General features: G+C 35.7%; 3 protein-coding genes and 1 long non-coding RNA gene across 9 annotated transcripts; 3 read left to right on the top strand and 1 right to left on the bottom strand.

Annotated features, from left to right (window-relative positions):
* Nucleotides 1-108: 108 nt before the first annotated feature.
* Nucleotides 109-3,230, bottom strand: LOC122052670 (glutaredoxin-C8-like). The gene is made up of 4 exons (XM_042614325.1): nt 3,026-3,230; nt 1,178-1,251; nt 423-521; nt 109-336 (listed from the first exon to the last, which is right to left on the bottom strand). Exons 1-4 carry the CDS (start codon nt 3,181-3,183, stop codon nt 266-268), a joined length of 402 nt encoding a protein of 133 aa, XP_042470259.1. The 5' UTR covers nt 3,184-3,230; the 3' UTR covers nt 109-265.
* A 265-nt stretch (nt 3,231-3,495) lies between these two features.
* Nucleotides 3,496-5,127, top strand: LOC122052667 (60S ribosomal protein L7-4-like). Its single transcript, XM_042614323.1, has 7 exons — nt 3,496-3,629; nt 3,724-3,913; nt 3,988-4,085; nt 4,189-4,246; nt 4,314-4,393; nt 4,499-4,601; nt 4,763-5,127. The coding sequence occupies exons 2-7, from the start codon at nt 3,734-3,736 to the stop codon at nt 4,976-4,978; spliced, it is 735 nt and encodes a 244-aa protein (XP_042470257.1). The 5' UTR covers nt 3,496-3,629; nt 3,724-3,733; the 3' UTR covers nt 4,979-5,127.
* A 1,868-nt stretch (nt 5,128-6,995) lies between these two features.
* LOC122052663 (pre-mRNA-processing protein 40A-like) lies at nt 6,996-24,668 on the top strand. Of its 6 annotated transcripts, none has more exons than XM_042614315.1 (30): nt 6,996-7,121; nt 7,666-7,797; nt 10,183-10,253; nt 10,430-10,498; nt 10,592-10,918; nt 11,034-11,219; nt 11,333-11,409; nt 12,372-12,441; nt 15,682-15,734; nt 15,857-15,914; nt 16,006-16,361; nt 16,470-16,542; nt 17,445-17,537; nt 17,608-17,676; nt 17,788-17,865; nt 17,986-18,072; nt 18,149-18,183; nt 18,347-18,452; nt 20,526-20,606; nt 20,684-20,776; nt 20,838-20,891; nt 20,967-21,083; nt 21,173-21,271; nt 22,364-22,411; nt 22,487-22,579; nt 23,270-23,377; nt 23,489-23,553; nt 23,639-23,741; nt 23,929-24,222; nt 24,299-24,668. In XM_042614315.1, exons 3-30 carry the CDS (start codon nt 10,221-10,223, stop codon nt 24,431-24,433), a joined length of 3,060 nt encoding a protein of 1,019 aa, XP_042470249.1. In that variant the 5' UTR covers nt 6,996-7,121; nt 7,666-7,797; nt 10,183-10,220; the 3' UTR covers nt 24,434-24,668. The 6 variants fall into 6 exon arrangements, with proteins under 6 accessions (XP_042470249.1, XP_042470246.1, XP_042470247.1 ...); XM_042614312.1 differs by having other exon boundaries at nt 10,165-10,253; XM_042614316.1 differs by having other exon boundaries at nt 6,999-7,121; nt 7,673-7,797.
* On the top strand, nt 18,469-18,849 carry LOC122052668. The gene is made up of 2 exons (XR_006132071.1): nt 18,469-18,613; nt 18,702-18,849. It is a non-coding gene; the product is annotated as an uncharacterized LOC122052668 (long non-coding RNA).
* Nucleotides 24,669-25,069: the final 401 nt, after the last annotated feature.

The raw sequence follows: 25,069 nt of genomic DNA, 5'->3' as shown, positions 1-25,069 counted from the left end.
CCATCATTCATCAGTCCTAGATGGCTGAACATCTTTGCCAACTTTTCTGCGATGATAATCATTCAAACTACTGTCTCAGCATATCCAATTTTACCATCAAGATCCAAGTTTCAGATGAAACAAGCACAAAATGGCTTAATGCTTCAATTAATTTTTGTTTAGGGTGAAGTAGATAACGAAGGATTCCACATCTTGCAATATATTAGGTAGTCTTATAGTACCACTACCACACCAAACTTAAGTAAAGGTGTTCAGTATGAATCATTCAAGGAACACCTTTTGAGTTGATACCAAGAAGAGTTAGAAGCCTCCCGTTTTCATATGCTTCTATGGTATCTGTAATGCATGTAAACCGAGATTAATAAGATTAATTTCGATAATTTTCTGGAAAGAAGAAGAATGCAAATGTTGGTTGCTGGTACCATCACATCCACCCAAATGTTCTCCATGAATAAACACTTGAGGGACTGTATTCCTCCCTACTAGCTGAGACAATGCATCTTGAATGTCTGGTCCGTCATCTACATCAAAATAAAGGAAAAGAACAAATTGATAAACAACTAAATGCTGGTAAAAATAAGTCATGAATATCGTCAAGGCCTCCCCAATTACGAGTTGTGCATCTTCAGTTTGAGTGTAGATTTCATAGATGTATTCACTAGCTAGGTTGCATTAAGCAAGATGAAGCATAATGCTATATTGGATGCAATTAAAGCATATTAATATCTTTATAGACTATTCATACGCACTATTTACTTCTTTTATATTTATTAATATATTGACAAAGGCTGTAACACCACAAAAATATTGAGCATTAGAACAGCAAGAATTATAGAGATAATAACAAAAGTCATGGGACGCAACAAGAATATAGTGGAGTTACATAAAGCAATACATACTTCTAGAAATTTGTCATATAAATCGATTGTCATGAAAGTTTGGCATAGAAGTTGAATGTTGGTGAGTTATTCCCCATTTTGTATGCATCATTTGATTGACACAAAATAACTCCACTTGAGCATGAAACACTCAAACAAATTGCCTAGCCCAACTAGAGAATAGATGATAAAAGCACTCCTTTTTTTCATGATTTTGTTGTTTCGGGAATCTAAAATAGGAACTCTAACACTCAGTGAACAGTTCCATTTGCAAGGAAGAACTATTGCAGCTAACAAACCTCTATCATCCAGCTCCAAAACATGCGGTTCTTGTTTCAGTTCTTTAAAAACATCTTTTGCAGTCCCACAATATCTGCCAATTAGTGACATTTATAAGGATTTTTCTAATGCATGTAGTACGAAAGAAGTTTTCTATGTACAATAAGAATCAATCACTGTTTCATTTAGGAACACATTAGTATACCGACACATATATATTTAACATTGCCGATGCGCATATAGTGGACAAAGTGTCTATGCTTCATGGAGTAAATAAAAGCATTTGACATAATTAACTCTTAGTTAAACTCGCACATACAAATTCATCATTGCCATTGCACATATAGTAGACAAAGTTGTGTATGTACACGAAAAATCAATGGAGTGCCTCCTGGAGCAAAGAAAATCATTAGTAAATGGGTCAATTGAGTCTAAATCAAATTGACCCATATAAGTTCATTCTGCCAACAAAGAGTGATTGATGGAGTAAAGAAAACCATTCATAGACGGCACAATTGACTCTTGGTTAAACTTATGCATAAATTGAGCACTGTCAATCTACATATGGTAGCGAACTGTGGCCTATTCATATGAAAAAATTTATCGAGTTAATGTAATAGAAGACCATCTTGGAAATGGTACTATTAACTTTAATTAACTAGAACACATAAATTGGCCACTTGTCTATCCATATGAAAAAATTTATCAAGTGCTCATGTAGTGAGGAAACCCATTCGTAATGGCACAATTGACTCTTAGTTAACTAGAAAACAAAAACTGACCATTGTCGATCCACATATAGTAGAAAATGATTGCCATGTATGTAAAAAAAAATCTATCAAGAGCTTCATACAGTAAACCATTCGTAAATGGCACAATTGATTCTTAGTTAACTAGAAAACACAAATTGACCACTATTGATCCATATATAGTAAAAAATTATAGTCTACATATATAAAATAAATCTACCAAGCGCTTCATGTGGTAAAGAAAATTATTTGTAAATGGCACAATTGACTCTTTGTTAACTAGAACATATAAATTGATCACTGTCGATCCACATCCAATAGAAAAATATTGTTCATGAATATGAACAAATCTATCAAGTGCTTCATGTAGTAAAGAAAATCATTTGTAAATGGCACAGTTGACTCTTACTTAACTGGAACACACAAGTTGATCACTGCTGATCAACATATAATAGAAACATGTTGTCTATGTATATGAAAAAAATCTATCGGGCTCGTCGTGCAATAAAGAAAACCATTCATAAATGGCATAATTGACTCTTAGTTAACTAGAACACAAAATTTGACTAGTGTCAATCCACATATTGTAGAAAAAGGTTTTCCATGTGTATGAAAAATCTATCTAATGATTAACTACAAACTTTTGAAACTGGATGAGAAATCTAAACAAAAACAGTGTGATATAAGAAAGAATCAATAGTTCATCACAAGGCACATTATCAAATAGCTTCCAACCAAGTTCCAGGAGAAAAACGAGCAATTTGGTAAAACCCACCTCTGAATCAGATTGCAAACAAGTACTAGAAGAACTCCTACGATCAGGAACATGGTTCTGAGCTAAAACTTCTAAAGAAAGTGACAGAACCGTAAAAAACTCTTCTTTTTTCCGGAGAATTCACCAACACAGATTCGCAGGAAAACAGAAAAAAGTGAAGAAAGTCCAGATTTAAACCCGCAGTAACAAACACAACAAGATCACAATTTCTCGCGATCCAAGCAGATCAATATCAAAAAGGTTCAATACGTCAACACTAGTTGTTGACGAAGTAGATCCTTACGAAGAATCCAACACAAAGGGAAATGAGAGGACGAAGGGAGAGAAAGAGAGATCTGTGTTACGGGCAATAGGTCTTGGAAAAGATGACGATGTCGTGGGAGGAAACGGTTTGCTTCACCAAATCGGAGGCGGAGTAGTAGGAGGAGGCGCGGGGAGGTAACCACCTCGAGCACAACAGCCGCGGCCGCCACAGACAGTAGACTCCAGCCACCACCGCCATCAACCCGGTCAAGCTCGATCGGCCCGCGAATGAGGCCGCGCGGAAGGGGAAAATGAGGAGGAGGCGAGCGTGGAACGTCGGATGAAGCGATCAGTGGAATCGGACGGCTGTTGTGAGACTTAAATCGACTCAACGGATCATGTTCCTTCAATTTATGTTTGGCCCACTCTACTCCGATTAAGGCCCAAGAGGCCCATACAGTTTAAGGCCTAACAAGCCCATACAGTTTAAGGCCCAACAAGCCCATACAGTAACATTGTTCGAACTAATCTAATGGTTCATATTAACCCGTAAAAGCTCTCCTCCACCTTCGGCCGTCGGATGGGTCCATGGCGCCTCCGCAAACCCTAGAACCGAACCAAAAAGTTCCCTATAAACGGCCTCGATGGCCACCTTCAACGCCGCTTCTCAGCCTCATAGCCTTCGTAACCGAAGAGATCGCAAAGGTAAGCCTCCCTTTTTCCGGTGTCTGTTTTTCCAGCGATCTCAATTCACTGTTAAAATTTCGGTGTTGATTGTTACGACGTGTGGTTTCGCCAGAGCGAGGAGGATGTCGACGGAGGAGGCGAAAAAGGTGATCCCGGAGTCGGTTTTGAAGAAAAGAAAGAGGGAGGAGCAGTGGGCGCTCGCCAAGAAGCAGGAGCTTGTCGCGAAGAAGAAGAAGTCTCGGGAGAATCGGAAGTTGATCTCTGCTAGAGCTCAGCAGTACTCCAAGGAATATGAAACCCAGGTAATTGATGTGTGCTATTCTCTATCTTTGATGTTAAGATAAGATTCTTATCTCAATTTTTCTTTGTTCGGTAGGAGAAGGACCTGATCCGCTTGAAGAGAGAAGCCAGGTTGAAGGGAGGGTTTTACGTCAGCCCTGAGCCGAAGCTTCTGTTCATCATTCGCATTCGAGGGTACGCCATTTCGTAGTCTGAGCATTTTTTGTGCAATAAGATGCATTACGCTGGAATTTAAGAGTTAACATATCAATTATCTGCTTTCAATTGATGTAAAAAGTATAAATGCAATGCACCCGAAGACCCGAAAGATCTTGCAGCTTCTTCGTCTGAGACAGGTACGTTCATGATAAAACATGATCCTCAGAGTTGATTGTAAGTTTATGTGATTATAAACTGTTGTAGATATTCAATGGTGTGTTTTTGAAAGTCAACAAGGCTACAATCAACATGTTGCGAAGAGTTGAGCCTTATGTGACCTATGGGTATGGAATCTTCTTTTTCTTCTCGATTTTTGAAGCTATTATTCTCTTATATATTTTAGTTCTGAATGTGCAATTGTCGTGTTGAGTTGTATTTTAATGGTTTAGGTATCCCAATTTGAAGAGTGTGAGGGAGTTGATCTACAAGAGAGGGTTTGGGAAGCTGAACAAGCAGAGAATTCCTTTTACAGACAATTCAGTGATTGAGCAGGTATGACATCTGATAATATGATAATCTAAGATTGTTTCATGTTCTGAAATGTAACAACTACAAGTGATTTAAGAGATCTAAGTATTACTAGTGTTATAGTCTTCCATAGCATCCAAACAATGGTCAGATGTCGATAATGATGGAGATTACTTTGCTTGTAGGGCTTGGGAAAATGTAACATCTTATGCATTGAAGATCTTGTCCACGAGATCATGACTGTCGGACCGCACTTCAGGCAGGCCAACAACTTTCTGTGGCCTTTCAAGTTGAAGGCACCCTTGGGCGGCCTGAAGAAGAAGAGGAACCACTATGTTGAAGGAGGCGATGCAGGAAACCGTGAAGATTACATCAATGAACTCATCAGAAGGATGAACTAAATCTTCCGTGTCATTTAGATCTTTTTCAGTTACATCAGGAAGGGTTTGTTCTACTTGTTATTTTGAATTTTGTGTCGGTGACATTGTTACCTTAAAACTCTGGATGGATTTACAATCGCATTATTTATGATTTATGCTACTTTGAAATATTTGATACTGAGGTGCTTGTTGTGCTCTCGCTGAGCTTGTGTGTTCATTGAACTATCAAATTTTGCCATGATTGGTTGCCTTTTGATTTCTAGTGGAGTCTTCCTCTTGGCTGGCTGGTGTCTTCTTGAGGTTGGATTCTTGCCCTGTCTAACCCTCGTTCCTATTGAACTGTTGAATTTTGCCGTGGTTAGTGCCAGAGTGTTTTTTGTTATTAAGTGGAGATGAATGTTTCAGTAATGGTTGAAACTCTGCTAGAATTATTAGAAAATGTGTATAAGAGTGATAAACCTTCAAGTTTACATCTCAAGGAAACATCAAGCTTCATTGTGATTGCCATCTTTATGCCAAGCTACAATCCTAGAAAGTAGGAACATGTAGGTTAACTATCTGACCATGCATCCAAATGAAATCTTTGGACTATGAAAGTTCATTTTCGTCTAGGACATTTGGCGAGGAGAATTATACTATCTAACGTGTTGTTTTTAATCCATTGTCGGTTTGCTCGATTCAAATATCGTGTAATCATAGCTAATTCTAAGACTTTGTTTACCCTCAATTGGGCGGGGAGAACAGGGAGGAGTGGATCCATCCATCATTTTCAGAGTGTCCTTATCATGTTGCAAAAAAAAAAAAAAATAGTTGAAGGCCGTCTCAAACATATTTGAAGAGAGTAAATCATTGGAGTTAATAGAGCGATCTTCTAGGTTAGAGGACCTAATACAGCGATCTTCTAGGTGAAAGGACCTAATACAGAATAAATCCCACCGTTTGAATCGGAAACTCCTTGATGGAGTTGTTAAGAATGATGAGAAGAAATGACAAAGTTATAATTATGATATTATGTCATAATTCTTTTATTCAATCTTTCTGATAAATTAGAAAAAGATCAATCCAATTTTCTTAAGTTAATTGCTTATTAAAAAAAATTCAAACTCAATCCTTAAATAAAATCAAATAAAAACTAAGAGACTGTTATTGTATCATTGCCAAAGGCCGCTCCTTCACTTCTATCCATAGTATTGATGTTTGTATACTCATTACATGTGCCGCACTGTCTTCACTGCAGAGTATTATTCACTGCAGAGTTTTGTCATTTCCAACGTTCTCATTGTATTTGAGACTACTTAAGTACTTATCGCTCGAGTACTTTAGAAAAATAGAAAAAAAAAAAAGAAAAAATGAAAACGAAAACTTAGTCATATTTTAGCAATAAATATTTAATCATTTTTAAAATTTTATAGAATGTAACCCTTTTATCCCTAATTACCCAAATAAGCATTAAAAAAACAAAATTCATTACTTTTAAAATACTCTAATTGACATCAAAGTGCCCTCAATTTTTATCAAACATGTTATTTTTTTTAATAAATAAATACTTTAGGTGGCAATTTGAAAAGGATAGACATAGATAGTTTAACCTTAGAAAGGGAATATGGACAAGGAAATAAAATAGAAAATATTAAAGGATATTTTTGATATTAATCAAAGCTCAGGAAACATTTTAAAAAAGACAAATACATGTTATGGCCATTTTGAAAATTATCTTTTTAAAAATCAAACCAAAATATTAGAAGATACTCAGGATCACATTTTAGAGGATGGACCAATCCTCGTTACTATACACATTTTGAGACAAAAATGATAAAATATACACATTTTGAATATTCAGAATAATATATAAATTATTTATCTTTATGCTATTTTAAATAGTTTTATATTGAAATAACCACAAACATAATACATTATTTTGATACAATTAATACATAATTAATATAATCCAGATCAAGAATATGGGCCGGCCCAAGATGGCACTGTTGGGCCACTCGAGCTGAATTAATTGGAATATCGTAAACTTTGATATTTCCTTTCCGTCTCTCGCCCAAACCTAACTCCGCAAACCCCCTTCTCCTCCTCCGACGGCGTGGGCGAATCGGAGACGGAATAAAGGTTCTCGGTTGCCGACGGCTCCGCCCATTCGACTCGCCAGAAACAGGTAAATTTTCCTCCATTTTTGTCTCCTTTTCGTGTGTTTTTTCTTCGTCTCTGGAACCCTACATCCATTCGCTGAGGTTTATCTAGCGGTGACGAAAATCATATTCTGTTATACGAGAGCACAGTCGTTGTAGTTTATTCTACCCATTTAGTGTGCGGTTTCTACCTTTTCCTAATCGGTTATTGTTTCGTGTGAAATGTCTCGTTTTTGTATTTGATCAGTTGAATTCTCAGTAGTAAAGCGTAAAAGGTGGGTTTTTTTAGGAAGGAGATTTGTATTCTTAAAAGGTAAAATGTTTCACTTAGTCGACATGATTGATCAAGTAACGTTTTTAAATTCCTCCCTTTGCCACTGTGTTAGGATGGAGTATGATGACTTATTTATTTGGCAAAGAATGTTGGGTTGGTATTTGTTGGCTCTACTTAGCTATGCAAGGAAATAAAGAATATTGATAACAATTTTTTTATTGCCGCACTAATGTATCTATGGTGTTGTAAAAGTTTTACATTTGCTTCTTGTTGTTTCCATTTTCTTTTTTCATAAGTTTGCAGGAGATAAACCATTTGGCCAAAGGCATTTGAAGGAGAATCCCATCATAACAACTAATAGAGATTTGGTTTGACGTGGTCCTTTCATTTTGGTATAATGAAAAGACACTAAGCGTAGGAAGCTCAAGGTTATTTGGCTTTTTTTTTTGTTGCATACTAGTTTTCTGTATTTTGGCAATATTTGTTGTTTTAGACAAGAGGAACGCCAATGGGAGAAAAATTGAGGATGATTGCTTTTTGTCAATAGTTTCTCAATCATGCATAGGCTCAGAATTTGTTTGTAAATTTTCACTCCTAAGAGGGTCCAGCATCATTTACTAACAAGCAATGTTAAATGACAATGGATGGCATTATGAAGAAACTAGACTTAGGAATGGGATTTCAGAAAGCCCAAAGATATATTTGTGTGGCCTTCAAGGTTTGAAATGCCGTTCCGTGCCACCCGGCACGGACGGTTTTTACCGTTCCGCCGGGTGGCCGAAATCGGCACGGGAGGCATCCCCGTCTCGTCGGCACCGGAGGAGACGCGGGACGCCTTCGTCGGCGTTGGAGGAGATGCGGGACGCCTCCGTAGGCGCCGGAGGAGACGCGGGACGCCTCTGGCGGCATCCCGCGATGCTTCGGCACCGAAGGCGTCGTGCGCAACGCCTTTTGTAGCGTCGAAGGCGTCGTGTGCGACGCCTTCTGCGGCGCCGAAAGCGTTCGACAGGGTCGCCGGACGCTTCCAGTGACCCTTTCGGCGCCGTCGGACGCCCCTCGCGAGATCGCTCGCGATCATCGTGGGCGCGATCTCGTGTACGTACACGTTTTTTTTATTTTTAATAATTATTTATTTTATTTAATTAATTTAAATAATTCCCAAGGAGGATGTGTGATATTTCGAAGAGGCTTTTATAAATCCTAATTAAATTATCCTAATAAAATATATAAAAAATATATTTAAAATTAAAATAAATTAAATAAGTTTTATTAATTAATATTCTGAAAAAAATAATATTTTAAATTTCATTTAAAATTTTTAAAAAATATATAGTAATTCTTATTTATATTCTAATATATTTTTTTATTATTTTAAATTTCATTTAAATTTTTAAAAAAATTGTAAAAATTCTAATTTTTTTTTAAAAAAAATTCTAATAAATTATATTTATATTGTGATATATTTTTTTTATTCGATATTTTTTACTATTTAAAATATATATTATTTAATTAATAATTAATTAAATGAATAAATAGTTAATTTATATAATTATTATTAATATAAAGTAATATCTTGTATTAATTTATATACTTATTATTATTATTATTATTATTATTATTTTAGATACTTCCATTTTAATTTGAATCATTGATATTTCAATTCTATTTAAATAAAATTATTTTTAATTATTTTTTTCTAACAATATTAAATTATTCAATAATTGAGAATTTATAATAAATCAATATACAACTTATTTTTATATAGACAATAAACATATTTATCTTATAATTACTATAGATAAATAAAAAATACCGAAACTGTATCGGCACGGCATGATACGATACCGAAACCGTATCGTTCCGGTCTGAGACCAAAACCTCGGCACGGGTCGAAATTTTAAACCTCGGTGGCCTTAGCTTGAGAAAGAAGTTTACATTGTGTAAAACTCAATAGCATGAAGAAGTCTATATATCCATTCCTAAAATTTTGGTATACTATGGGTTGTTGCTATATTCGTTGTTTTATTAGGATTTTTATGCAATGAAGGCTCAAAGATTTCACTAGGAATCTCCTAACATTTTGAACTTGAAGATGGTCAAGATAATGTAATGAAGACATACAATGTAGAAGCAAAAGAAGACCAGACAGTTGATGAAAGTTCACGCTGATATAACAACTTACATGAATGACTACAAAACCCTACAACAATACTTTATCATAGTCTCCTGCTGTTTTTTTTGCTAGCTTTGTGAAATGCTTTGCATATTTGGAAAGTGCTCTACCAAGTAGTTTAAGTGTTTATGTTACACATGGAAAGCCATTCCCTCTCTTTTGCTAGAAATGGCTTTCCCTGAGAAACTTCACGGTGATAAAAAAAATTACCAAACCATACAATTATACTACTATCAGAGTTTCCCACGGGCTTTTTGCTAGCTTTTCGTATACATGCTTAGAGGGATAGTAGGCATGGGTAGATTGACTTCTCAAAAAATGGATGCCTCTGAAATCTTCGCAACTCTAGCTGGATCGGAGTTGTGCTTGAAATTTTTGGAAAGGATCCTGCAGAGTAGCTTAAATTTTTATTCTAGTGAAGGAAAGACATTCCCTCCCTTTTGCTAGAAATGACTTTCCCTAAGAAACTAGTACTCTCTAAAACCAAATTACAGAAATCTAAATGAATCAAAGTCACATTAAATCCAAAACAATAATGATGTTTTGGCATTAAAATTTGCATCTGTCTTCCAGGTTATTTTTGTTTTTCTGATCATTTTAACTATGAAAATTCATATTCTAGGCCGACTTGGATTTGCAGCTGTTCATTCCTCATTTCCACTCAAATCAACCTGGAGAATGGCCAGCAACCCACAAGCCTCTGGGACTCTGGTAGGTGCTTCGTCATAAATGATTTGCTCGCTTATATTACTCTTATACGTTACCTCTTTTGTATGCTTTGTAGCTGTGGTATTGTTTTCTGTAAGTGAAATTATTCATTTCATCTGGTTTCTATTTCTTTATGTGATTGTTTCATGGAAGTAATACACTATATTTGGTTTCCAAAGCCTCCTAGGCCTGCAGTTCTGGGGTCTGCTGGCCCACCTCAAAACTTTGCTCCCCCTATGCCTATGCTGGTAAATGCATCTTGCTTGCATTACTCTTTTGCTTCATTTGAATTTATTTTTTTATTTATTGACTTAGTATTTTCAATTTTGTGAATAATGCAGTTTACACCACTAGTTCCTCCACAGACAAATCAATTTGTGCCTTCTCAGCAATTCCGGCCTGTTGGACAAGGAATGCCTGGACCAAATGTTGCCATACCTAATGGCCAAACTCAAATGCCCCATTTTCCTCAATCAACACTGTATATGCCTCCAATGTCAGGCCAGCCAGGTCAAATGCCACCATCATCACAAGCGATTCCATTGCCATATTTTCAAGCGAGCCGACCTATCGCATCTGGACCTCTACCATCACAACCAAATGCTCAAGTGCCTGGCAATTTACCTAGTTTTCCTAGTATGGGAATGCATCACTCTTCATCCTACACGGTAGTTTCTTTATGTTGTTGACATAAGCTATAAATATTTGCTGTTTATTTTCAATCTTGATTGAGTTTCACCAATTTGTTGTTTATGTTTTAATTCTGATGTTGGATTATTGCAGTTTGTGACATCTTATGGCCAAGCCCCAAACAATGTCATTTCATCATCACAGTACCAACCTGCATCACAGATGCAAATTCCTGCCCCTTCTGTAGCACAAGCCTGGCCTGGACCTGTCAGCATTACTCCTGTTACACCTATTGTTCAGACCGTACATCAACCTTCAGCTACTGTCGTAGCACCTCAAGTGAGAAATTTCTATGCTTTTTTGTATAGATGATAAAATATTACTCTCTTCTTTGCTTAATTAGGCAACAAATATTGTTCTTTACCTTGGTCTTTTTTCCCTTGAAAATGTAGGCACAAAGTTTGCAACCTAGCTCTAACGACCATAATTCTTCAGATTGGCATGAACACACATCTCCAGATGGTAGAAGGTATGTAGTGAATGGTTTTGTAATTTATTACATTGGCATCTCTGCATTGAATATCTGTCAGTATCTAGTAATGGTCTAATAGGCGATGTTAGTCACCAGATGTTACTAGCAACAAATCCATAAATTTGAGAACTTTCTTAGCTTAAGCTTTTGGATAAGTGGTCAATCAGTCAGTGCATTAACATTTGGAGGTTATGTGTTCAAGTTTTTACCTTCCATCCTATAATAGAATCTTCATTATTTGCTTGTGACGGCCTATTCGTACTCTGTTCGACATCTTTTGTTTTCATTTTTTATTAAGTCAAGCTATCAATGAAGCTTATTCTACCTTGATCTTGAGGCAGAGTTGCCTTTAATTTTATAAATTGGCTTTTTTTTTTTATAATACGGTTTGAGCTTCTTAGATAGGTTGATGTTACTCAAATCACTAGAGTTGTGGGTCATATTGTAATTCACTATCAATAATTATGTAGTGCTATTTGCTTTTATCATGTTTATCCATATCACATATTAGTTGGTGATAGGGGCATGTCTTGACTCAGACCTAGGGACTTGTCAAGTCATTGCTAATTTTGTGGGTAGGAATCTTACCATTCCCCCTTGTCTCAAAAGGTGCCTCAGGTGATGGAGATTCCTTGATTCTTATATGAGGCTTTGAGATTCTCCTTATCTGTCGTAGTTTGGAGCTGAAAGTCTTTTTCTTGTTTATTGATGTACTCTGATGAGGGAACTTTTTTTAGACATTAACCTGGACCTATGCCATTGTATAGGTATTGCATGTTTTAGGTGTAAGTTCCTAAATCTATCAAGGATTCTAATATAAAATGCATTTTGAAGAATGGAGATTTTTAGCCTTCTTGGACCTTTAACTAGTTCTTCAGTGTCGCTAAAATTGATTCATCTTAGCTGCTGGCCGTTAATATTTTTTTTTGGTTCTAATTTTCTACAAACTGGTTGTTTAGGTATTATTACAATAAGAAGACCAAACAATCTGTCTGGGAGAAGCCGCATGAATTAATGACTCCTGTTGAGGTGAGTCGATTGAGTAAATGTCACTTTGTAGTATTTGTGAAGAACGTTCATATATATCATTCCAGTGGTTGGTTTTCACTACAGTTCGTTTCATGAATCTTGACATTTGTAACAACAGTGTTATATAATTTTTTTTTTATTTGTATCCTCTGTTTCTTTGCATGTTCTACTGGTTTGTAGATGTCTTTTGGCACGTCTGGAGCAAAAAACAACTGCTCTATATGGTCATTATGAAGGCGAGGTTTCACTTTTCTCAAGGCAGGCAATCATTGCTATTTATTTTTATTTTGTCAAGGGCCTTCTTTTCAGTCTAATGCTTGAGTTGGTGTAATATATAGAAGGGTGATTTATATAGAAGGCAGAAATCAACCATGACCTAATGTGTTTGTTTACAACCATTGAGATGTGAATATTGTGGTTCAGCCTGATTTCTTGTGTTTCTAGTGCATTTAGAATTTGGTAATCTGTTGTTTTGCTGCTTTCTCTTAATTAAATCACTACTCTTAGATATGATTGTTGCAAATCCAATGGGCCATAACATTTTAATCTAATTAGTTTTAAGTTTATTCACAGGTGAATTATTTTATTTTTCTCAAGAGGTATGGTTTCCTGGGTTGTTTGTTTTCTGTACTACCTGTTTCATGAACCTATTATAAAAGTTATTTTATTTGCCACTTTGGAATTTATTTTCAACATCCATATTTGTGGCGGTGAGATCGTTTTAGCTATCATTAAACGCTGAAGTATTGTTCTACACTCTATTTTAACTGTTTTGCAATCTTTATTTCTTGATATCCTAATTTAGATATTTTTTTCTCTCTCATTCTTTTCGCTTATCTGAGCTACCTTGCTGCTGATTAGATGTGCATGTATATATGTTATGACTGTTTTAGTCTGCCATGTGTTCCTTCATTATGTTAGCCAGAAAATGAGTTTTCTGAAATTTCTCAGCTTATCAAATGGTGTAGCCTTTGAGGCACAATTACAAAAATTTCAATTAAGTAGCAACTGCCTTTTACATAAGCTTTTATACTTAGCTAATAGTTATCCTTGTTTTATTGTCCTTTTGGATTCAATTTCAGAGTCTTTGGTTTATAACCTTCTTTATTATTTTGGTTACTGTTGTAATTAGTTTGTTATAATGTTTAGTTGTCTTTTATTTTCTATTGTGTACATTAGGTTGGCTTTGTCTTGTTAACTTGAAGTTTTGGAATTTCAAGTGACTTGTCCAGCTGTATAAACCTTGTAGGTTCAACTATCAACACTTTTGGGGAATCTTATCTTAGCAATTAATAACCAACGGGCTTCCTTTTGGTATACTTTTCTAAATGGAAATCCTTGATATAGATAATCTACTTGGCAATCAATTTTCTGTCATGGCCTATATATCTTGTCTGCATGTTCATGTCAAGGCTGCAGTAATATATTCTAGGCGTTGGCTAATAGCCAAAGCTGATACTTTATTATTGAATATGTACGGAACTGATTGGATGTCATGTCTTTCTTTGGAGATATACCTCCACATTCATTTTATACGATCCTTATTGAGCTATTGCAAACTCGGGGTCCATGCTACGAAAGTAGAGGCAAAAGGCAATATTTTTGTGTATGATAACATGCTCTTATGTTTCTGCTAACAAGACACCATGTTTCTGTCTGTTACGGTGATTTTCATAAAGGCAGTGGCTTCATTATTTCTTGATACAATTTGCAACGAATATCTCATTGTCCATAATGACGACAGTGAGTGCATTTTCCTTTTCGTGTTAACATGTTAACTCATATCATTTTTCCTTACTCTGAATGTAGTATCTCTTTCCATCTAACTCTATTAAAAAATTGAAACATTGCTGATGTGCTCTGCTGCTGTAGCATGGTATTTATTATGCATGAAACTAGTTGGCCTATTTGTCCAATAAATAATAATATGCATGCCAGCTTGGTTGTGCCTTATATTCTACAAAGCAATATTTTTCTCTTCACTATTTTATATTTAAACTGAAACCATTTTGTCGGTAATAGACTAGGTACATACCACTTTGTGCATGGAGCAATTTGCTTTTGAATAAAATAAAAAGACTATTGGTAATGTTTAGGGTCTTCATCTGATGCCAGTTGCACTGCTTGATTGGAGAAAGATACTTTTGGTGTCGATCTGTGCCAACAGGCATTATGGATCAACTATGTTAAGCTGATCTGCTACCTTTCTTCCGCTTATTCCTTTTCTCCTTGTTGTGCCTCTTCCACTTTTTTGTGCCAGACCATCCATATTATTCCACAGTAGAATAGGAACACCAATTGTTGTTGCAATTTCCCTTCTGCAACTTTTTGAATGCAGCAACGCTAGCTTGCCACCTTTACCATGGATCAAGTACCATAAATCCGCATTGTTGGCAGCAAAGGGAAGCGTGTAGTGAATGACCTCAGCACATCCATGCATATCAAGATATTCCATTCCATGGCTTCACCTGATCTTGGGTTCATGTCTGCAGGCAGAGAGGCCTTTTAAAGAGGCATGACTAGGTGCTAGCCTCACCCTATGTGCCTTTTAGTAATTAAGGCAGATGAGTTTGCGTAGGCACAAAAAAGTCACTTGAGCGTGCGCCTAGACACATGTCAAATTGAAGGTGCACTTAATCATTCTGCCTAATATGTTTGACCTTCTATGTCCATGTTTTCGATAGCCAGTAAGACCCTGGTGTTTCCATGTTATTGCTTAACAAAATAAGAAAAAAAAATAAAAAGCTGGAAATTTTAAGGACTGAACTTTTGCAGTACACTACTGTAGCAGATAAGCTATAAAAATATCATCTTTCATAATCAACCTTATTTATTGTCCAATAAGAAAAATCAGTCAAAAATAATACCTACATGCTACCAAAATAGTAAGGTGAACTGGTGGAGGTTTACCTGATAAACTAAAGTAAATAATTTTAAGGTTCTACATGTATCTAGAGATAAATAGTTCTAATTCTTTCTTGTAAATTTGGCACCACTTTTGAGTCATCTGATTAAATTGGGTGGGCTGTGGTTCAGATCACCTGATAAAACAATGTTTTATGACTAAGAGAGAATATTTGTTGACTTCTATTTATAGTTATGTTCCATGCACACTTTTTTTTGGATTAAATTAAGTACATATATCCTTCAGTAACTTGTCACCTTGCTAGTGTTGGTTTGTCTTTTTTCCTATTTACTTGAAATTAGTTTTGTTAATATTTCTAACATTCATTTTGGCAGAGGGCTGATGCATCAACTGACTGGAAGGAATTCACTGCTGCAGATGGTCGAAAGTGTGTAATTATATCAGTGTTCTTTTTGTAGCTTATTATATCTGTGTCAATGTTATTTTTTAAAGTTGCATCTTGTGTTGTTTGGAAAATGTATAATTTTTCTTGCTTCTTATGTGATGTAGATACTACTATAACAAAGTCACAAAGCAATCAAAATGGACAATGCCTGATGAACTCAAGGTTTTATCTTGTTTTTTTGTTTAAAGTTATTTTTTTGCTTTTAACTTACTCTCTTTCTATTTTTTCTCTAAATAATCTATTCCTATTTTAGCTAGCTCGGGAACAATCAGAAAAAACAGCAACTCAGCTACCACCAGTAGAAATAGGGACACCTGCTCCATCTGTTGCTTTGACTATTCCTTCTACTGAAACCTCTTCCATGAGCACTTCTCTGCCCACTGTAACAGAGGTGGTATCTACTTCAAGCATAAACCCCTCTTTGATGGAATCATCTAGTGGTGCAGAAACATCTATGGGAATCAATTCTAGCTCTTCTGTAGGAAAAGAAAACGAAGCTGATCTACCAAATCTTCACGATCCTGCAAATTCAGCTCCTGATCTAGTTCATTCGTCTGCAACTGCTGAACATACTTCTGTTGTTGTGGATTCTACAGCCACTGAGATCAAGTATGGAACATTGTGTGTTCAGGATGAAGTGTTTTCTTTTCTTCACTTTTTAAGTTTTATTTTATTGTACTGATGCCCATATTTATATTATGGAATTGTATGTTTTAGGAGCAATCAAGACAACAACTCATCCCTCACAAATACCTTGGGTGTTCATGGTGAAACATTTCAGGAACAGGAGGTATGACAAAACCTTGCTACAATATACTTTGATTAAGCTTTTTCATATATGGGCTTGGATAATGGACTATAGAGCAAATGAAATTACAGGTGGCTTCCCTTTGTGCTCCAAAGACTTCTACCAACTAAAGCTTAAAATTGATTTTTTATAAACATTCATTCAGTCTACTTGCTTTGTAAAGCTTGTAGTTGCTGGATGATTATGAGGATGGAGAAGGGTTGGGTAGGTTTGGTGAAACAGTGGAGTGTAAGACAGGTTTGAATGTAGTGTTTATATGAAGGCTGAATAGTGAGAAGAATTTCGTTGTTAAATTAAACAGGAGGTATTCAAAATTTCAGTAGGAATAACTGAATATAGTTGAACCTTTTGTTGTGGCTAAGCTGGCAATTTATCTGAGAATCTTCAACATGCTTTTCAAAGAAGTTTGTGGTATAAACTACGATTTATATGGACTAATCAAATTTATATTTTTTGATTTCCTATTCGTTTTTTCTACCTCATTACTTCATTGCTTTGAAGCTCGTCACTCATCACTGTGCTACTCCCAACTATTCAGTTGGCTGTGGATCTTATCTTTCTTTTGAACCCCATCTTTTAGATCTTTTGAATTTTGTTGGCCAAAATTTTAGCAATGATTGGCTGCTGTTTTTCTTGCTTGATTCCTGTAATGGAGCAATTAATATGTTTGGTCCATTAGTTCAATAAGTGCCACACTTCAGTGTAGTTTCTATTCATTCTGCATCACACAGCAGGTTAACATGTGGTTTATCTTTTTATTTTTTCTATATGACCTGCCATCCTTATGTTGAATGCCATTTTTGAGTGCTCTTGCCTTATCGGCCTATTCACTTTTATAAATGCATAAACTGTAATGTTTTTGTTAATCTCATGAATATTTTTAGGAACCCAAAGAACCCACACCTCTTGTTGGTAAAGACAATGTTAGGTCATCTGACGATAAAGCATTTGATGAACAAGCTTATGCTAATAAGTTGGTAAGATACTCATCTTTGCGGTTGGATGCTTCTTTTGTTGGGGTTCAAGTGTAACACATTCTTTCTTCAGGAGGCAAAAAATGCTTTTAAAGCTTTACTTGAATCTGCCAATGTTCAGTCTGATTGGACTTGGGAGCAGGTGTGTCATCTTTTGCATGTTTTGAAGGGAAAAATTAATATGTTTTAGTGGAGTCTTTTGCATTTTATTTATTTGTTTTCCATTTAATATCATTAGTTTGAATTTTCTTAGGCAATGAGGGTCATCATAAATGATAAAAGATATGGTTCTTTGAGAACACTTGGAGAAAGGAAACAAGCATTTAATGAGGTGAACTGATGAATTGATTTTCAGCAGCTAATATGTTCTAGTTGCCTGTGTATATGTTCTGTATCTTATGAAACTACTTTGCTATCAATTACCTTGTTCATTAAAATTACTGTTTGACAGTACCTTGGTCAAAGAAAAAAACAGGAGACAGAGGAAAGGCGCATTAAGCAGAAGAAATCACGGGAGGATTTCGTTAAGATGTTAGAAGTATGTGTCATTATTCTACCAACAAGGTTGATGATCTTTTTGCCTTTAATGATTTGATTTATACTGTTGTGTGCAGGAATGCAAAGACCTTACATCATCGACTAGATGGAGGTTTGATGACTTTTTATGTTGTGGTATTATTAGAGGTGTTATTAGATAAAATTTAGGTTCAAAGGTTTCTGCACTAGAGTTTAAATCTCTAGTTCTATATATATCTTCCATCTTTTTCAAATCTCTTATAAAATCCACTTATAAGTCGATCCCATCTGTTCAGTAAAGCAATAATTAAGTTTGAGGATGATGAACGATTTTGTGCTGTTGAACGGCCAAGAGAACGTGAAGATCTTTTTGAAAGCTACATTACCGAGCTACAAAAAAAGGTTGAAAATTTGAAATTTTAGATTCTTATTTATTCATAATCCTTTTTCTTATTTTTCAGATGCTTGGTTCTATTAGTTAAAATGAATCATTCTCCAGTTTCAATCTTGATTCAGTTTCTACCTGCTTGGGAAGCTATTATTTTTGTTTTACCAATTGGCAAGTGAGGAATATATTTTATTAAACCAAAAAGGTCGTGTTCAAGTTATAATTCCCTTTCGCAGATAGTGATTTGTTTACTGCCCTTCCAGTGAAACTCTACAATGATGAATGAAACCTAGAGATAATTAGACATTGCTCAAATATGCAAAAGGAACAATAAACTGAGACCAGATGTGCAGTAATTGATATCGTTAGAACCCAGCCACTCTTCACTGGCTACACTGTTTCCAGAAAAGGTATTGCCCACTCCATGCCTCTCCAAATGAAGCTCTGCTTTGCCTATTCTGCGCTGTATGCATACCTCTCCATTCAAAAAACATGTAGGAAGCCTGCACTGCTGCAAAAATTCTAACCTTTTATCCTATGTCCCATGGTGTTTCAGAATTCACCTGTTCTCCATCACAATACATAAGAACGAGCAACTATAGCAAGTATTATAATCTAAAAATTCTTTTAAAAGTTCAAATACCTTTCGATTTTTCAAGAACAGCCAAAACCCTTGCATTTCTAATAAACTAAAATGCAGTGTACACCCAACATGAGCTTCAAATAGAATTTTCTGTTTCTGCTCCAGTCCTAAGCTAATGGAAAGCTAGGAAAGCCATCACATATAATCCAAATCCATTATAAATACAAAATCCCATTTAAGTCAAACTGATCCAGTATAACCTGTTCCAAAAAGAATCTGGTCTACTCAAATTTTATGAACCAAACATAATTTCAGAATGCACCAACTACTGTGATTTTGACATACTACAACGTAGATCATCAAACACATGAACAGGATCGTACACTGCCAAGTGCCAAGATATCACAACTCCTATGGTAATTGTCATCAGTAAACATACTGACAAGATGCCACAACTCTGCCCATATGGAATGGAGAAACCCAACTGGGCACTAATATCTTGAGATTTAAACACTACAAGATAACAGCTCTCCATAGCACAAGAAGCCTCATAAGAGCCCATCAATCTACCATATGATGTCATGAAAAGGAAATCCACTTCCAAGCTCTAACAACAACATTCACAAAAGAAAACCAGCAGCATGGCTAGATTTATTGTCTTTTGTTTCCGATCATTTGCATCCTCAAGAAGAGTGCTATATTTATATTTGAAGACCAACACGTGCTATACTTTTCCATACATTATTAGGTTAATCCTTCTGTTAAGTTGTTGGCATCATGGGTTATAATGCACTTTCAAGTTTTTCTTACTGAACTTCAATGCTTCCTGGTTAGCCACTGATGTAGCAACTAATTAATGACAAAGTATACCACCTTGTTTGAGTGTCTGAACGTGCCAGCTGCTATTACATTTGCATCATTATTTCCTAAAGGATAACTTGACCTACAAATGCAATTGCCTCTTTTCCGGGACCATTTTTCACTCCACATTAGTAAGTTTGAGTTAGAACTATTGACTACTGATGATGGATACAGTTGCATGTTTACTCTTGGATTTATGACAATGGAGATTGTGTTTTTCTAGTACCTTTGTAGAACCAATAATTCTACAAAGCTATGCAATTACAAAATGGAAAAATTACCATCGATTTTATTCCATCAGTATTGTCATTTTTTTGCATGTTAAGATATGGTTCACTTGACTTTTGTTGGCCGCATTTGCTCTTTCCAAAATTGTATTGGCTGCATTATTATGTGTAGCAGCAATGAGTTGGGATTTATGCTATGACTTTGAAAGTTTGAATTGAATAACTTCTATGCTAAATAAATACTGTTTTCTGTAAATAGGTAGATCCTTGTCCTTAATTTTTTCAGATTTTTTCTCCGTTAACTTTCTTGATGATCATGTTATGTTAATACTGTTAATTCCCTCATTGTGTTCAAATAACAGTTTAATAGTAAAATAATAGTTCTTCAAATTAATTGTGTTGGATGGATTTTTCAGGAAAGAACAAAAGCTGCTGATGATCATAAAAGAAACATTATGGAATACAGAGAGTTTCTTGATTCTTGTGACTTCATTAAGGTATTCTAACTACTTAGTATCAACATCATTGTACCATAAGGAATGCCACAGTATTGTTTTAACTTGCTTTCCTTCAGGCAAATAGTCAATGGAGAAAAGTTCAAGATCGTCTCGAGGGTGATGAAAGATGCTATCGACTTGAGAAGATTGATCGATTAGAAATTTTTCAGGTCATTTGTTATTTTTCATTCATATAGAAGTATTTTTGCTGACTGCTGCCATATTAAATAGGAGTATGTACGCGATCTGGAGAAAGAAGAGGAGGAAAAGAGGAAAATACAAAAGGTTGGTCTTATATTTATAAATTATTCTTTTCCTGACTCATTCAATGTAATTATTCTTGGTCACATTGACTTATAGGAACAAATTCGACGAGCAGAGCGCAAAAACCGTGATGAATTTCGCAAGCTTATGGAAGACCATGTTGCTTCTGGTGTTCTTACAGCTAAAACTCAATGGCGTGACTATTTTTCGCATGTAATTTGTGTTTCTGCATTGGTTTCACATTCTTAAATTCCTATACATGTACTTTTGCACTTTGTATTTAAATTGCCACTTCCTTGCAGGTCAAAGATTTGGCACCTTACTTGGCTGTAGCATCAAATTCATCAGGCTCAACAGCTAAAGATTTGTTTGAAGATGTTGTAGAGGAACTTGAAAAACAGGTTTCGTTTTCCTCTACCTTTTTTTCTTCTCATTTCCTATGGGGATTGAATATAGTTGACAAATTAGTCTAGTTGGTCAATCATATTTCTCTTGCAAATTCTTGTAGTGCTGTATTGTCCCTTTATTTCTGCGAGATTGGTTTGTGAATAAACTGGCGAAGTATCGAGAACCAAGCTTTGTTTTCTCTTGGAGTTTTGGTTGTTCAGTGGGCAGCAATTGGGACTAGTCTAGGATAGGCAGAAGAATTGAGTATCAGGCTGTATAATAAAATCTGAGTATCTACCAACACCTAACCTGAGTATCAGACCTTTGTTTGACCAATATAGTTGATATTGCCTCAATGCTGGTTCACAAGGGGTTCCTCTTTGTCTATTCTGAATAATTAGTAAAACATCAGTATTACACGTAGTATTCCAGTTGATTGGTACTTTTGTCAAGTTAATATGGAGTCGCTGAGGATGCTATTTCCTGTACCTTAAACTACATCTGTATCTTCTCTCTAAGATTTAAGGTAATACTTAGATCAAGAAAACATTGATCGCCGTGTCTTGCTTTCCCACATGCTCTTTCGTCTCTTTACGTCTTTCATCTGGATCTAGAGGAAGCCTCATGTTTGCCACATTTTGTACGCTGCCTAAAAAACATTGGAGGTGGCGGCTACTTATGCTGCTTCTGTTTGTGATTCTGACAATGTCCCAATGTGCTATGAGTTGGAGAAGTGCTGGCAATGATTTGTCTCTAGGTTTTTTCCATCTTGGATTTAGCTGGATTGGTTTGAGGCGCCTGAAATGATAGTTTACTCCATGCCTTCTTGAACCACACCTGTGTCTTGCTAAACTATCATATTCTCTGTAAATCTTTTTTTGTCTTTTCTGTGCCACATTTTAATCTTTTGTGCTGGAATAATGAATATGAAACTAGCCAAATGGAAAGAAATAGAAGCATTATGCCTCTATACTGTATACTTATTGCTTCATATTGAACTAATTTGTTTGACTGTTTTATCCCATTCTCCAAACATTTACTTAATTGTCAAGACTCAAGAAGGGAGCCGTAGCTTAAAGTTATTGATTCATTACTTTATCTTGCAGTACCTTGAGGACAGGTCCCAAATCAAAGATGCAGTGAAGATTGGAAAAGTAATCATTTTTTTTTTTTGATTCTACATAAATTTATCAGACGTGCAGGTCCCTTATGCTATGTACTCCATACAGATTACTTTGGCTTCATCATGGACATTTGAGCAATTCAAGGCTGCTGTGGCAGGTATTGGTAGTTTGAAAGGAATACCTGAGATAAACTTGAAGGTAAACCTTTTTTTTTTCTTCATATCCTAATCATGTGATTTATCTGTCTTATTATTTTATGTGTCTTTAATATGTCGAATGTGGAGTATAACATTATCAAACAAGCATTTTATCATGAGGTAAGTAGAATAGTCCATATATTTGGAATTTATTGATGTTTGGTTTTCGAATATTTAATCTATTGATATGTATTGTTTGCTCCATCAACTATTCTTGGGGCCATGGTTTGGAATCTACTATCGTGCAAAGTGGCACGATCAAAATGTATTATTTCAATAAATTATCAAAACTCCATACTATTCAGCTCAGCATAGGTAATCTTTTTTGTGTCGTTGTGTCAATTATATCGATAAATATTGTATTATGCCAATACTTGACACCCCTTGACATGTGTAACATGTTAAAATGAATTAAAACATGTCCTTGTTTTTGTAGCTTATGCTAATACAAAGTTTGAATTTAAGGATTTGAATATGTCTCTCCTTTTATGATTTCTTCACATGTTTATCCTTTCATTTCTAATTCACCATTGGCACCATATTTTGGAACATTAGTATGGTTCCGAAACAGATCGAGATTCTAACACGGCTCAAGATTTTGAACCTTGCTTGGAGCATCTCTTTTCTTCCCAAAAGCCATCTTTGGCTGACTTATTATTGTATATATTAATCTTCTGTCGTTTATCTGTAGCTAGCATTCGATGAACTATTGGAAAGGCTTCAGGAAAAAGAGGAGAAAGAGGCTAAAAAGCGCCAACGTCTTGCAGACAGTTTTTCTGATCTGTTATACTCAATCAAGGTACTCATTCACTCACCTAGCCCATAATGTACTGCGGGCATTTGATTTCACCACTGCATAGTGTTTCAATGTAGGATCTGGTTAAATCTTGTTTTTCTTGTTTCGTTGAAGGAATTAACTGCCCACTCAAATTGGGAGGAAAGCAAATTACTATTTTTAGACAGCCAGGAGTATTGGTATTTATTGCTGAATGAATTCATTGTTGCCGCCTAACATACTTTGATCTTCTTACCATTGATATTTGTTGCTTCTTGTGCTAAGGTCGATAGATGATGACAATTTTGCAAGAGAGCTTTTTGAGGCCTACATTGCTCAGTTGAAGGAAAAATTGAAAGAAAAAGACCGCAAGAGAGAAGAAGAAAAGGTGGCAATTCTTTTTTCCATTAACGATTTTGTCTACTGAAATTTGCTTCCAACCTATATGTTTATGAGTTTATTGATCATTCAATAATTATAAGCAATGGACATTGTGAGTTTTTTTTTTGGGGGTTGCCATATGACCCCTGAGTATCTAACCATTCAACCATTCACATCTGGATATGACATTACAGCTGAAAAAAGAGAAGGAAAGAGAAGAGCGACGGAAGGAGAAAGAGAAGGAAAAAGAGAGGGAGCGTGCTAAACAGAAGGGGAAGGATCGGGCTAGAAAAGATGAAGCTGAGAGCGATGATGCTGATTTGGTGGATGACTATGGCTCAAAGGATCGAAAAAGGGACAAGGAGAAAGAAAGGAAACACCGGAAACACCATCACAGTCATGCTGATGAAATAAGCTCGGGTAAGGATGAGGAAGACGAGCACAGGAAGTCCAAGAGGCACAGCAGTGATCGAAAGAAATCTCGCAAGGTATCATAGCATTTAATTTAATTATTTATTTGGATAAATATTACTGCCGCACTATTACTAACTTGGTGTTTTGCAGCATTCCCATGCTACAGATTCTGATACTGAAAATCGACACAAGAGGCATAGAAAAGATAGAGATGGATCACGGAGAAATGGTAGTCACGAAGAACTAGAAGACGGAGAAGTTGGAGAAGATGGAGAAATTTGTTAGTTCATTCGAAGCTACCGTACTTTTCTTTCTCTTTGCACTCATCTGTTAGGACATCAGGAAGCTCTTACATTATGGCTTATTTACATTTATGTTCTATAGATGTTACCGACTACTAACTTTTTGTCTCCGTCATGTAGAAGATAACCTTTGTTTCTGTTATGTAGAAGGCTTTGACGTGCAGAACATTTTCCTGTATTTTCTCTGTTCGCAAATAACAACTGGTAATTTAAGTATATATCGCCGAAATTCCAAATGATTTCCATGTTGCAGGAGGCACTAAGTCACTAACACATGTGACTGCCTACTCACTTCAAGGTAAATTTGATGAACCAAACAGTTTGTTCCACGATATTCTTGTTTACTCAAGAATTGGGTGTCGAAATGCATTGCCCTTTCTTTTTGACAAAACAGTTCATTGCATGAATCTGGATTTAGCAACCATTCAGGTATCAGATTGCTTCTGAACTTTGCAACTATCAAGAACTGCATGATTGTTATATTTACTCCATATCTGTACCTTATTAGATAGCTACAATCATCTTACGGTATTTGAAGGCTGTATGAATCACAGCCATGTACTTACCTCTTGAATTGTTCTTCTTCAGATTGGACTGTTGTATTATATATGGATTTCCA

The sequence above is a fragment of the Zingiber officinale genome, chromosome 3A (assembly GCF_018446385.1).
Source record: "Zingiber officinale cultivar Zhangliang chromosome 3A, Zo_v1.1, whole genome shotgun sequence".
Classification (NCBI taxonomy): domain Eukaryota; kingdom Viridiplantae; phylum Streptophyta; class Magnoliopsida; order Zingiberales; family Zingiberaceae; genus Zingiber; species Zingiber officinale.
The sequence above is the reverse complement of the archived record's forward strand: the minus strand, read 5'-3'. Positions and strand labels throughout refer to the sequence as shown.

Excerpts from the sequence above, each read along its gene's own strand:
- LOC122052663 (XM_042614315.1), top strand. The coding sequence starts at position 10,221 with ATGGCCAGCAACCCACAAGCCTCTGGGACTCTG. Across the intron at positions 15,915-16,005 it reads CAATGCCTGATGAACTCAAG|CTAGCTCGGGAACAATCAGA; the intron begins GTTTTATCTTGT and ends TTCCTATTTTAG. Across the intron at positions 18,184-18,346 it reads ACATCATCGACTAGATGGAG|TAAAGCAATAATTAAGTTTG; the intron begins GTTTGATGACTT and ends CCATCTGTTCAG.
- LOC122052667 (XM_042614323.1), top strand. The coding sequence starts at position 3,734 with ATGTCGACGGAGGAGGCGAAAAAGGTGATCCCGGAGTCGGTTTTGAAG. Across the intron at positions 4,086-4,188 it reads TTCATCATTCGCATTCGAGG|TATAAATGCAATGCACCCGA; the intron begins GTACGCCATTTC and ends TGATGTAAAAAG. Across the intron at positions 4,247-4,313 it reads AGCTTCTTCGTCTGAGACAG|ATATTCAATGGTGTGTTTTT; the intron begins GTACGTTCATGA and ends AAACTGTTGTAG.
- LOC122052670 (XM_042614325.1), bottom strand. The coding sequence starts at position 3,183 with ATGGCGGTGGTGGCTGGAGTCTACTGTCTGTGGCGGCCGCGGCTGTTG. Across the intron at positions 1,252-3,025 it reads TTTTCCAAGACCTATTGCCC|ATATTGTGGGACTGCAAAAG; the intron begins GTAACACAGATC and ends ACTAATTGGCAG. Across the intron at positions 337-422 it reads ACATTTGGGTGGATGTGATG|ATACCATAGAAGCATATGAA; the intron begins GTACCAGCAACC and ends CATGCATTACAG.